General features: G+C 37.7%; 1 protein-coding gene across 3 annotated transcripts; it reads right to left on the bottom strand.

Annotated features, from left to right (window-relative positions):
• Window positions 1-307: 307 nt before the first annotated feature.
• Window positions 308-10,604, bottom strand: LOC119773241 (midnolin-B-like). Of its 3 annotated transcripts, none has more exons than XM_038270166.1 (7): window positions 10,472-10,604; window positions 7,796-7,883; window positions 7,656-7,712; window positions 4,931-5,410; window positions 4,753-4,843; window positions 1,027-1,260; window positions 308-562 (listed from the first exon to the last, which is right to left on the bottom strand). In XM_038270166.1, exons 3-7 carry the CDS (start codon window positions 7,686-7,688, stop codon window positions 387-389), a joined length of 1,014 nt encoding a protein of 337 aa, XP_038126094.1. In that variant the 5' UTR covers window positions 7,689-7,712; window positions 7,796-7,883; window positions 10,472-10,604; the 3' UTR covers window positions 308-386. The 3 variants fall into 3 exon arrangements, with proteins under 3 accessions (XP_038126094.1, XP_038126085.1, XP_038126080.1); XM_038270157.1 differs by lacking the exon at window positions 10,472-10,604 and adding an exon at window positions 7,991-8,532 and having other exon boundaries at window positions 308-559; XM_038270152.1 differs by lacking the exon at window positions 10,472-10,604 and adding an exon at window positions 7,991-8,522.
• Between the last annotated feature and the right edge of the window lie 2,671 nt (window positions 10,605-13,275).

Here is a 13,275-nt window from a genome sequence, read left to right on the forward strand (position 1 = left end):
CCTGAAACATTTCCATCGCTGATTTGCTGCCTCTTACATGTTGGTAATAAGAGTTAATAACAAGCCCCAAAGGCCCATACAGCTTAAACAAATAATCTGAGTGCAGAAACCCTCTTCAACAGCAGCCCTCAGAGAAAAACAATCAGCCTTTTGTCATGTTATATGCTACAATAAGAGCCATCAACATTCATGCTAAGTAAAAAAAAAAAAAAAAAAAACTGGTTTCAACCCCTTTTGTTTATGTGAAGTAGCTCAACAGATGCCTCAATGTAAACACAGACCCCTGTGTGGTTTAATGTACAGTACTGCATAAAATGGAATGCTCTCTGCCACTCTATGAGACACAACAAGAAGTCACAGTGAGTGGATTTCTTTAGTGCAGAACACTAGGAACGGTGGTGCCTATGCTGGTTTTGCCCAGGGGCTCCATGGACCAACAGACGCCTACGTATCTCCCTGCGGCGCCGCCTCTGATGCATCACAAGCTGAAGGCGCTCCATCTTAGAATGCAACGTTTTATTCTCCTCTTCAGAGGTGTGCAGCATATGACTCTCATCCCCTGCTGGAGAGAGAAGAAAAAACATCTTACACAATATGCAGAAGGAAGCTTCTATTTACAGCAGCTAATGTTCAGTGTAGCATTATTTGCACTTTCATAAAGAGGAAACTTGCACAGCCCAAAGATTCTGATCATTTAGAGCATATATCACTCAGATTTAACTGGGAGTTCATTCTGCAAATCCAACTTTGTTATATATGTCTTTATGAAATCTGACAACCTAAATATTTTGTGGTAATAGATCATACTTGATGGTATGCACTTAAATCTGCATTTAGATACGTAATTGGACTGCTTAAAAATTAACTGGAATAAATGCAAACTGGTGGTAGATCTATTGTGGATTTATTTGGTGCACTTTAAATGACTTAGGATAATATGTTTGATTTAGTGCTGCTTAAAAAGGATTGGAATGTTCAATTGAATATAAAAAAAAGATCCTCTTATAGTAATAGTATGTTATTTACCGCTGCGTTCCGTGCTTTGGCTTATAGGAGGTGTGTTTGTTTGCTTGCATGGTTCCTCTGCAGTGAGATGGCTGCCTGGAAGCTTTGAGGCAGTGCAGAGATGACATAAAGGAGGGAGCAGCGCCCCCTGGTGGTGACATGCAGCTCTGAGCAGGTCGTTAAGGATTTGGAGAATGATGGCAATGCCACGACGGGGATGACTGATGCCTCCGTGTCTGCAGGGGCCCAGGGTCCCTGATGGGATTGAACATTTGGAAAATATGAAGCAAAACACCAATAGAGTGAAAAATACAGTAAATCCAACAGAAGAGCTAAATAATAATAATCTTTTGCCTTGATTCTTTGACATTAGGTCACAAATACATTCACCTTATTTTTATAGCAGTGTATGTTTAATTTGATTAGATTTAAAAGAAAATATAAAGTGTTTTTATAAACGATCCAGAATTTTACATATTTCCTCACATTGTAACCTACACATAAATCTAATTAGGTCTAATCTGATAGATCAGATCAAAATAAGTATTGGAACACTGAAAGGAAAAGTAAAGTTGTGTTTCTTCCTAGTGTTTTAATAATTAATTTTTTTTTAAAAAAGCATTAAAAAAGTGCTCCATCACCCTGACCAGCTTTCAGAATCTTATGCAAAGAGGTTAAAATGTGTTTATAGTATGATGCTTCTTCCTGCATAACTATGGGTTATGCCGAGCTATTTTTTGCTTATTTGTATCTTTTAAGTTGAATTTTCAAAACATTCATCTGTATTTCCTGTGTTGGTGTGCCAAACTCTATGAGGAACAAAGGAGACTTAGTAAGAAAACTAAAGAAACAGACTGAAAAGGCATCCCATAATACACCTCTCCTCATGCACAGCTCCAAGGAAGGAAGAGTTTCACTGCTTAAATCAACCCCTCACATCACAGAGCCTCAAACTTTGTTGGACAGCCGCTCTCTTCCTCTTTGATATGAAAATGTTTCAGAACTATGTCATTTTTAATGTATAAGTTGTTTCTTACAAAAATATTAAGTATTTCAATTGGTCTCTCTGGTTTTCCTCTATAACCAGTACCAGGATTCTAAGTTTGCACCCTCTATGAGATTTCCCCTGACTAAAAACTAGCCAAGTCGCTTGAATCTGTCTTTCTGAGCTCCTGAAGAAAAAAAATCTGAATCCCTTAAGCATTTTTTCAATGCCTGAATAAGACACGGCTCAGAAGCTTCAACCCCACTCACTGTCCACGCTATGTCTTCTTTCTTTATCATACCTGACCATCCAACATCCTGCACCATGACATCCTCCACCGTTCATTGGAGTGATAGTAAAATTTTTTGTCTGGGTATTGAGAGAAAGTCTTGACTCTTGAATGTTTCAATTGAAATAACAATAATTTTATTTTTGTTTGCCTCGTTAAACTTTCCACCCTGTGCCCTGGAAGCCGTAATTTTGCAGCTAGTGGTGTCCCGTTTGTTATGGAGAAAATCTTCACTTGCACTTCACTCGTTGAGTGGACTTCACTGTGGAGGGAGCTCACTGGAATGTGAGAGCCAAGTGAGAGGAATAGGACTGAGCCTAATACTCCACATAGTTCCTAAAGATCATGTATGAAATTATGTTCTATTGTCTAAACTGTTTCCGGTGAGGGTTGGATTCCGCCGAGGTTGCCCTTTGTCACCGATTCTGTTCATAACTTTTATGGACAGAATTTCTAGGTGCAGCCAAGGTGTTGAGTGCCTTCTCCGGGTTGGGGAGGATGTACTTCCCCTAGTGGAGGAGTTTAAGTATCTTGGGGTCTTGCTCACGAATGAGGGGAAGATGGAGCGGGAGATCGATAGGCGGATTGGTTTGGCATCTGCTGTGAAGCGTGCGCTGTACCGGTCTGTTGTGGTGAAGAGAGAGCTGAGCCAAAAAGCAAAACTCTCGATTTACCAGTCGATCTACATTCCTACCCTCATCTATGGTCATGAGCTTTGGGTCATAACCGAAAGAATGAGATTCCGGATACAAGCGGCTGAAATGAGTTTTCTCATTAGTGTGTCTGGGCTCTCCCTTAGATATAGGGTGAGGAGCTCAGTCATCCGGGGAGGACTCAGAGTAGAGCCGCTGCTCTTCCACATCGAGAGGAGCCAGTTGAGGTGGCATCTGATTAGGATGCCTCCTGGACGTCTCCCTGGTGAGATGTTCCAGGCACGTCCTACCGGGAGGAGGCCCAGGGGGAGACCCAGGACACGCTGGAGGGACTATGTTTCTCGGCTGGCATGGGAGTGCCGAGGGATTCCCCCGGAGGAGATGGCCCAAGTGGCTGGGCCACCCTACTGAAGTTTCTACCCCCGCGACCCGACCCCAGATGTCTAAACTGTTAATGCTAAAGCTAAAAGCTTTGCTTCGCTAAGGCAGGAGCTACAGTTAGTGCTGCTGTTGTGGGACTGATGGGTTTCTAAATAACAATAAAGCAGCTATTTTCTTTGTCTTTTTTATGAGCTATTAATCTCAAGTTTGACACCATCATGTCTGCCATGGGATGAAAGTAAGACAATCGCCTTAAGCCGCCAGTTTAGTAGTCCATCACTGCTTGTGATGACTAGTTGTCAGAACATTAACACATTTTTATTTTAAAACTTATATTTATTACAACAGTATTCTAATTTCCACGCTACTTTGAATTTTAAACTGGATGTTTGAAACATGCCATGTGCTGTTTGTAATGTGCATTATCACACTGATCAGACACATCTTTTGTTTCCATTTTGTTCATAGTTTCTTAGCTTTTGGTTATTCTTTTGGTTTATTTCCTAGTTTAGTTAAACGTTAGCAAATACTTTGTTGTCTAGAGTATCTGAACTGGGAATGGAAGTATTTGGTTGATCCTTAATATTGGTGTAAGGTTCGCTGTTTGAGATCGACTTTTCTATAATACTGTCAGCAGAGAAAAACTCAAAACAATAACTGACTGAAGGCTTGTTGGGTTTAAACTCCTACTAATCAGGTGGTTCACAGACGAAGTCGTTTTGATCAAAATGAGTAACTTTGAAAACAATACTTTAACAGGTTATTTATAACCAAAAGAAAGCAACTGTTTAACGACACAGACCATCATTAAATCCCAGTTTGCAAAGTGGTCCATCCTGGCCTCTTACCGTACTTTAGTTGGCTGCCATGTCTTGTTAAGCTTTTAGGTATGCATACTCTTTTTATTTTCATTTGAAAGATCGAAAAGCGCTCTTTAAGATGTTTGGCTGATGTCAGGACCTTGACCTGTTCACTGTGTTCCTTGGTCTTAATGATGCGGATTGTTTACTAATGATCCTAAACAGACTTCTGAGGACTTCGCAAATGCAATATAGCAATACTAAAATACAATTTTTTTTTGATTATTAATAAAATGAAAATAAATAAATAAAACGGTCCAAGTGGCGAATAACTTATGGTTTCCGTGCCAGTGCATATCATAATATCGCATTAATTTAGTATTGTCTTTAGTACAAGTCCCATAACAGTGGCCAGGACCCTTTCCACAGGGGCACTGGCCCCTCTTGCCCATGTCTAGAATCGCCCATGTTACACAGTAAAATAGGCTGAACACGGAATGCAACTTTAATGTCCGTACACTTCACAGATGCTACTTTGTGTTTGTGTATCGAATTTTTAACCTGAACTGAGAAAAAGTTTAAGGGGTGCAAATACTTTTGAACTGTTTGTTCAAAGACCACATCTCAATAAAAACTTACCAGAGAAAGTTCCAGAGAAGACACCTGGAGAATGACTCGTAACACTGTCAATAACTGCTCCTGGAGACTTTAACTGTCCAGGAACATCGCCCTGTAAAGAAAAAATATAAAGATCTGAATAAAAAATATTTCTGTTAACTAAATAAATCATAAGAAGAATAAAATAATCATCAGCGACCTCTACAAAGGTTGAAGCTGGTGCTGGACTCAGACGTCCTGGTTCAGACCCCGATGGTCTGGATGAACAGACTGGTGTAGCTGCATGAGGTAGACTGTGGGAAGGTGTAGGATTCAAAAGGGGACAAGGTGTGCAGGCAGATGAGCAGCTGCCAGGTGCTGCATTGGTGGATGATATGAAGTCAGTTCTGGGTCTGTGTGTGCTGCGTTGGAGCAGGGATGTAGAATGAGCTGAAACTAAAGGTGGAGAGGACGTCTTTGAGCAGCTGAATCCCATGGAGGATCCATCAGAGGAAGATTCATGCAAGTCCACATTGTTCATCTCTGCAGGTTGACGCGTGCATCTGGGCTGAACTATTGAGTCCATATTCCCCTGGAGCTCCCTCACTTTCTGCGTCATTTGGAGCTGGACATACATTGTATGGGCACCGGCTCCCAGGCTGAGGGTTAGAGGCAGGCGTCCAGAAAGAAAGTCGTTTATCTACAAGAAGTGCAGATTAATTAAAAATGTATCCTTCACTTTGTCTTCCAAATGTTAAAACATTATTTAGTTGAAGATGAATGTTAACTTGGATACATGCTAAAACTGCTAAATGCTGAAAAATTGAAAAACTTCCTATTTAGAGAGAAAAAACAAACAAAAACAATAAATGCCAAATAGAGGTCTGATATGATAAAAAAAGGGGGAAAAAAGGAAAATCTATCTAGCTTTGGATCCAGAAAAATAACAAATCCAGTTTTTTTTCTTTATTCTTTCTTTGTGGAATTAACTCATCAACACCATGCTGGATACTGCATTTAATTTAGTTCTCTATTCCAACACCATTTACTTTGTAGATGCAATTCACAACAGATCTTACTTTGAAAGCCTGATTATTTCCTTAAAATGGCCCCAATGGCTTGCAGCTTATTCAGTTGATTGTTGATTTGAAGAAACAGAATATTTCAGCAGTTTTCTTATTTGTTTTATTAATAAAGAGTAATGTTTGTAAAACTGTCGTCTATCAGAATGACCTGGAGTCATTTCAATCCCCAACCAGTTAGGGTTGTTTTTGTTATTTTAACTAACATCAGTAGCATGCAGTGATCCTACAGATAGTAAATTAAGATTATTTACAACTGATAGAAAGGAGTTTCATCCTACCTACTTTAAATTTTAGGTGGGAGCCTTGAGGATATACTTTGTAGGACAAAAGTAAGGTCCCTAACAGTGGACAGAGGATTGCCAGTATTAGGTCTATATACATAAAAATATAAAATGATGCAGGTATAGTTTTCCAATTCAAACATATATTAAACTGATAATTGATCATGAATTCACTTAAATGCTAAACTTTAAGCCAGACTGACTGCAGAGAGTCACTGTTTTTGCATCACTTCCTCATCCAGTGGTAGCATGTTGTAGCAGTGGGAAGAAAACTCCAATTTAAGGGAACTATCCTCCAGCAGGAGGATAGTTCACATTTCCTTTTACTTTAGTGCAAGAAATCAAATTAAAATCACCAAGACTAAATGATTGTTTAAACTGTTCAGATAACCCCATTGAAAGTTTAAAAAAACTGAAAATCAAAGTCCCCATGGTCTTATTCAAGGACAAACTTCTAATCTAAATAACCAATTACATATTCATTATTTATGCATAATATAACTTCACCAGATCAGAGCATTAAATCAATCTAGTAAACTGTGGTGCCTTTGCTGTACCTTTCTCATATCTTACCCAGAATAGCACAGGGTATCCTGAGCTATATTCTATATTTATGCTGCTATAGGCTTAGGCCTATGGAGGACATAGGGAACACTTTTCATCATTCTGCTTTTATCTATCTCTATTCCACCATTATGCAATATTTTTCAGTTCAACTAATAATCTGATTCTCAGTCGTAGCTTCATATGGTCTGTTCCTATTTGGCTGTGACACCATCCTGGTGAGAAATATCAGCTGGGCTGCAGCCATCAACAGCTTTCTTTGTATATGTCGGAGTCAGGCCAGTTTTTTTTTTAGAGTAGTCCTGTTTCTCTCCTCGACTCGTCTTCTACTGTGACTAATTGTATGTGCTCTCTCATCCCTTGACATGTAAACTGACTCAGAACTCAACTTTTCTTTTCTAGGAAGAGCAACCTGTTGAGCTATCGTTTGTGTATTTGCCTCGGTTTTCTGTCTCGTTGAACCCCTGTTGGCCTTGACAGGAGGCCTCTCATGCTGGGCCTGGTTCTGCAGGTTTTTTTTTTTTTTTTAAGGGAGTTTTCTTTTCTCCACTGTTGCTACATGTATGCTTGGTGCAAGGGGTTGCTGTAGAGTCAATGACAAAATGCAAGCAAATATGGCCGCCACAAGCTCCTCCAGGAGGAGTGTGTCCTGCAAGTCAAATGTCGTAATGCATTTAGCTGGTTTTCCTTGATAGAAACCTTCTACCAACCTGACTGTATGATCTGATTGGATAGTCTCTGGAATACCTTGAGATGACATGTGTTTTAAAATGGCTCTATAAATATAGTGAACTGAAAAAAAAAGTATGAATTAAATGAAATGACCCAAGCAACAAGCCTAGAGGTACTTAATTACTAACTTTGGTGCTTTAGGAAACTTCTACAGTTTCTAAAAGACATTACAAACTAGCATTATCTGCAAAGTGCACAGAGTCAGAATCAGATAAAATTTATTTTTTAGCTTTAGCGCTTTGTTTTTACATGAAATAAATAAACCCCTTAGGCAAACTCTTACCTGGGACTCTGTTAAACTCTCCAAGGTGTTCATCACTGTCCTCTCTTTAGTTGAATTCTGCATCAGAACAAAAACCTATGTATTAAACTGTGATTACATTAATTATATTTATGTCAGAGCGTGCAGTGAGGTTCACTTACCGCTGAACCAGTTTCAATGACAGGGACCAGAGTCAATCTGCTGCCATCTGTCACTCCCTGCTCCACCAGTGCCCCCGCAGTCAGGTGCCTAATGGTATAAACATGTGATGCAGGTTATGCATTATGTGCAGGTTATGCAAGTTTAAGTGTAACGTCCCCTTAACATGGAAATCCACCACACATCCTGTACCCTACCTGTCTTTATGAACCACTATGATCCTGTCTGTTTGCAGCCTCAGTTTTTGGGAGATCAGCCTCCTCAGACCCTCGGCAGTCTCTCCCCGGTGGACACTGAGCTCCACCGGGAAGCCGGTTGTTGAAGTGACGGTCAAACGCATCGGTGTCCACCTGCTGGACACCCAAACACCGCCTAGAGGCTCAGGAGTAGTGAAGCTACAGGAGCTCCGCTGCTGCTGCAGACGGTCTTTAAAATTAAACCTTGATTAAAATAACTAAAACAAAACAACAAACGATATCTGTTTACTTCTCATCCCAATTGCTTCATCCGACGCAACAAATGTTATAAAACTCAGGAAAATGACGATGTAATTACAGTGCACTGTGTGACAGCTTCCTGAGTGTGACCTAAACAACGCTTAGCTAAGAGTAAAACGTACGTATCCCTGTTAGGAATACGCCCCGCCCCTCGAAACTCACAGCCAATCAGTGAAAGCTGACACAATTTTAAGGCAACATCTTATCCAATCAGGTAGCTTTGTCTCTGTGAGGCTCCACCAATGTTTGTTTTTTACTCCCCATTCATAAATGATGCAATATAACCACGTTAGAAACAGGATGTCAAATGTCTTTGCTGAAATTACAAACTTTGAGATATTCCGGGATTATCCGGATTAATCAAAGTGTACGCATGAAAAAAAAGTATATATTTTTTTTCTCCACAAAAATTATATACTGTCTCTGAAGTTATCTATGTCACTTTTATTATATTTCAGTTTTAGATTAGGTCTCAATATTTTCTCTTCTTTACATATTACAGGTGATGTGCTGGTACTGCAACTTTCCAATTTTTACCTCTTAAACAGTTGTAAACCTTTGAGATGACCTTTGAGAACTGTACCTTTAGCTTTTTACTATTAAACCTTGCAAAAGTACTAAAAAAGTAATACATTGCAATGCATTTGTTTGGATTTTTTTTTGTTTTATACAAAACAATACATTTTTTTAATATTGACATTTTCTTGCAAAAACAAGAAGCTAAATCCTGTTTTTATTGTACAACACTGATTAAATTTCATTTAAAGCTATGTCATTCAATTAGTGTGCAGCTTGCATAAAATAATTATTAACTGTCTGGTCGAAATAGCTAATATTCACTGTCTAAACAACTGGTAGTAAAAGTGAGTATATAAAGGTGAAAAATGTTCAACTTTTGCCCAAGGTGAAAAGATTTTGAGTAGCACCGTTCCTTCTGCATTAACGCTCAGAAAGGGAGTTTACTAGCGCTTTTAATCTTCCACTGGAATCTTCTTCCATGATGACGTTCATCGTGGAAAGATGTTAGTCATTTTCTAACATATTGGTGTCTGTTCAACATGCAAGACTATATTGATGTTAAAGCCTAAACCATGAAATTACTGTCAGAAAATGCAATTTTTAAACTAGAGTTGTCATTCAACCTGACAAATAAATAAAAAAAATTAATAAGTTAAATTAGATAAGTTGTTTTTATAATTTGTGATACAATAGTCATTTATGTGCAATTTATTCATGATTTTCTGTTCCCTAGTGTCTGATTGTCTCTTTAAGAGCAAAAATGTCACAGTATATTGTGATTGTTTTTTTCATGGAGTCCAAGATTTAAGGACATATGATATTGGTAAATCATCAACATTAAAAGATATATCAATATCAAAAATGCATGTCAGCCCAAATTTTCATATCCGTGCATTTTTATGTTTGATATGATTTTAATTTATGTATAAAAAAAGAAGCACCATGTGCGACTGATTTATTGAAAAATATGTCATTTTACATCAACCCAGCTGTTATTATTTGCATATTGCAGCTGTTAAATACAGACTTATTGGCCCATCCTTCTCTTTTTTTGTTCAGTACATGCTCCTGTTGACATTACATTTCTTTTGCTCACTTTTATACAATGAATTTCATGTCTTTTGTCCTTTTGCATTTTCACTTCATGTTTTACCCTTTGACTTAGTCCAAGCTTTTGTATGCACCGTATCAAACAATTTTTTGGGCCACACTGCAGTATTTTGAGGGGTTTTTATTGTTCAGTTAAACACTGTTTTTTTATTTTTAATGTTTAAGTCTTGCATAATTTCAAGTTAAGTTGTTGGCTGTGGAGGTACACAATAAGCACTTTGTATTTTGCAGAATCTGGTATTATCAGCAGTGAGGTCACTTGATGCAGAGCAGAGAGAAGAGCTCAAAGTAAAACATGACGTAGGAAGCGAGGGAGGGCAGAGAGATGGAGCTAATGTATGCCTTGCTGTGGCCAAAAATAGCTGCAGCAGTAGCATCACTCTGTCTTTATAGCCTGCGTCACTTCTCTCCCATACCTTACCCTACATGTTTGTTTGCCAGCGTAGAATGTTTTTTTTTTCCCTTTAAAGATCAACAAGGAACGAATGATAAGATATCGTTCAACACAAGATCTTATCTTCAATGTAAATGTCAGGTAAATATTTGAGGTACCTCTAAGGATTCCCTTCCTGGTGTTGCTTTTCTCTTTCATGGCCTCAGCGATGATATTTAACCTGAATCATGCATTTTGTTTTCCTCTGAAATGGGACAGGGAGCTGCTTTAAAGGTTCTGAGCCTCGGCGAGACCAGTTACACAGGATGTCCTGCTAGACAGACGCAGTTCTGACGTCAAGCAGCAAACACACAGCATTCATCATCTCCTTCACATTTCACATTCCTTCTTTCCTATGACCTTTACTTATGATATCTATTCTAAATATATTACTCATGTGGAATTTCATGCCTTACTATTATATGATTTTAGAAATATTACAAGTCATCAGAGTCACCGAAATTCTGGTAAACAGTTTTAAAAAATGTGTCCACTTCCTGATCTTACAAACATAGGCGGTTTTTATTAGAGATAGGACACCACATGTAACTGCTCTATTTAAATAAACCCTAATTAACCTCAGCAAAAATCAGCTGCCTGTGCATGACTTCATGCACATTTTAAATGAAAACAGCAAAGCAATAAGATCAGGAAGCAATGGGAGCAATGGGGAGATTTTAAGCTATATGTTAGCTTTTGCTATCTACACAAAATCCTAAAGCTTTTGGAGGAAGCATTACAGAACAATGAAAACCGGTAAACTTTAAAGATAGCTGGTTATTGGGAAACTATGAGGAGATGCTGCGTTGAGGCTATTTTTCTTTGTTTTCTGCTGTTATTCTGGTATAAGGTTAACATTTTGTTCACTGTTGAGATACAACAATCTCTCATGAGTTTAAGTGAGCTCTATCCATCTTTCTATCCAGGTTACATGTTACAGGGCAATCAAACATTTATTTAAAAAAAAATGGAAAGAAGCTGGAGTACCCTGACAGAACCCATACATGTGCAAAGAGAATATTTGGTCTCCACATACAGAACCTGGCTGGGATTTAAACCCAGAACTTAAAATCCATCCATCTATCCATTTATTTTCCTTCACGCGTATCCCTGCTGGGGTTGCTAGGGATGCTGGTGCCTTTCTCCAGCTGTCAACGGGCGAGAGACGGGGTACAGTCTGAACAGGTCACCAGTTCAGTTCATTTTAAGGTTTATATAATGACATTTTTTTTAAATAATAGCCTGTATTCTCTCTGTTTTGGTATTAAAATTCTGGTGTTTACAGCAGCAAAAAGATTATAGAAAAAAATTGCCACAAATGTGCATCTTATAAGAACATAATAGTGAAGAGTTAAATGATAAATAAACAATAAAATCCAATACTGTTAAGTGTTTTAACAATATAAAAAAAACGTGAACCTGGAGAATAAATAACCAATATACAGCTATGGACATTTTTACAGTAATGGATATTTGAAAATAGCCGAGATGTGCAAAAATGACAGCAGCATGTTATTTAACTGACTAAGATAGAAACTGTGCAAATTAGATTTGAATTATTTGAATTGAACATGAAGTGAACATGAATTAAAGTTCAAAGAGACAAACAAGACAAACAAATATTCACACACACTAAACTATTCACACACACATTAAAAACTACGGAGAATTTAGAGAACCCAATTAACCTAACAGTCATGTTTTTGGACTGTTGGAGGAAGCGGGAGTACCCAGAGAGAACCCATGCATGCTCAGGAAGAACATGCCAGCTCCATGTTGAAAATCCCCTTCTTGTAAAATGTTTTATTTAGTTCTTGTTCTGGTAAAGCTGGTATGTAAACTGATAAGAGATTTCATATCAACTCAAAACAGGAACATGTTTTTCCTTTAATAATATATATGAAAATATAACAAAATATTTTAAATGAATTCTCTTTTGATCTCTTTAAATTACTGAATTAATAAGTTACACACACAAACACAAGAGTCAATTTATGGTTAAAACATCTTAAAAGTGCTGTAGGGGATTTTCAATCAGGAGGTTTTCCTATGAGTGCTGCTAAATATAATTTCATTCAATTTCACTGAGCTACAAAGGTTGCTCAAAAACCTTCTTTAGAATAATTCATTTAACCTAGCTGCCATTGGGGTGATGACAGGATATAAATACAGGGGGGAAAAAAACTTACAGCTCTGCATATTTTCTCAATTTTTAGTCTGGCTATCAGCTTTCCATCAGAGAGTGACTGACTAGGAAGAATATGTGAAACACAACAAAAATTTAACTGAGTAAAATGAACTTAAATTATTTTTTATGCATTAAAAGGTATTCTTTTCATAAGCTTTTTTAAAGGGCTTTGATCATGTGACTTCATACCGAAAACCAGACTAATACCAATCAAGAATTCACTTGATCAGAAGCTACTTGGAAACACGAAGTAGACTAAAAGATCTTAAATCTAGAATTGATTTACTAAAAATAAAGTTATTTTTTGTGCTTTAGATCCAGGACGAGTTCACAAGGTAAAAGAATGATTCCAACTTATATTCTCCAATTCTGTTCACAGTCAGAATGACCCTAAATAGCAGATATAATTAGATCCGAAGTTTAGTTCGGGGTTTCTTTTAGATAAAGACTAACACATCGAATACCATAAACAATTCCTTTATTGTAATGTTGCAGTATTTGATTTTTTATCTGGGTTAGAAAACTGATCAAAGAAGACTCTGATATGAATCGCAACACACAGGAGAAGCTCAGTATAAAAATAATATATATGCAGCTATAATAAAATTTTTTTTACAAAACCTTCCCTCAAGCTTCTTGAATCTGTTATCAGGGTTTTGCAGGCCAGTAGAGAAAAAGAATTCAAACAAACATTTGACAACACTTTGATTTCCATAGTTTAATAGAAAATTTGTT

The sequence above is a fragment of the Cyprinodon tularosa genome, unplaced genomic scaffold, assembly GCF_016077235.1.
Source record: "Cyprinodon tularosa strain WSP-4 unplaced genomic scaffold, ASM1607723v1 ctg12, whole genome shotgun sequence".
NCBI classification, from domain to species: Eukaryota; Metazoa; Chordata; class Actinopteri; order Cyprinodontiformes; family Cyprinodontidae; genus Cyprinodon; species Cyprinodon tularosa.

Bases quoted from the DNA above. Each gene is read 5' to 3' on its own strand.
- LOC119773241 (XM_038270152.1), bottom strand. From the start codon at position 8,133: ATGCGTTTGACCGTCACTTCAACAACCGGCTTCCCGGTGGAGCTCAGT. The intron at 7,713-7,795 runs GTAAGTGAACCT...GTTCTGATGCAG, and splicing joins TCATTGAAACTGGTTCAGCG to AATTCAACTAAAGAGAGGAC. The intron at 563-1,026 runs GTAAATAACATA...TTCTCTCTCCAG, and splicing joins CCAAAGCACGGAACGCAGCG to CAGGGGATGAGAGTCATATG.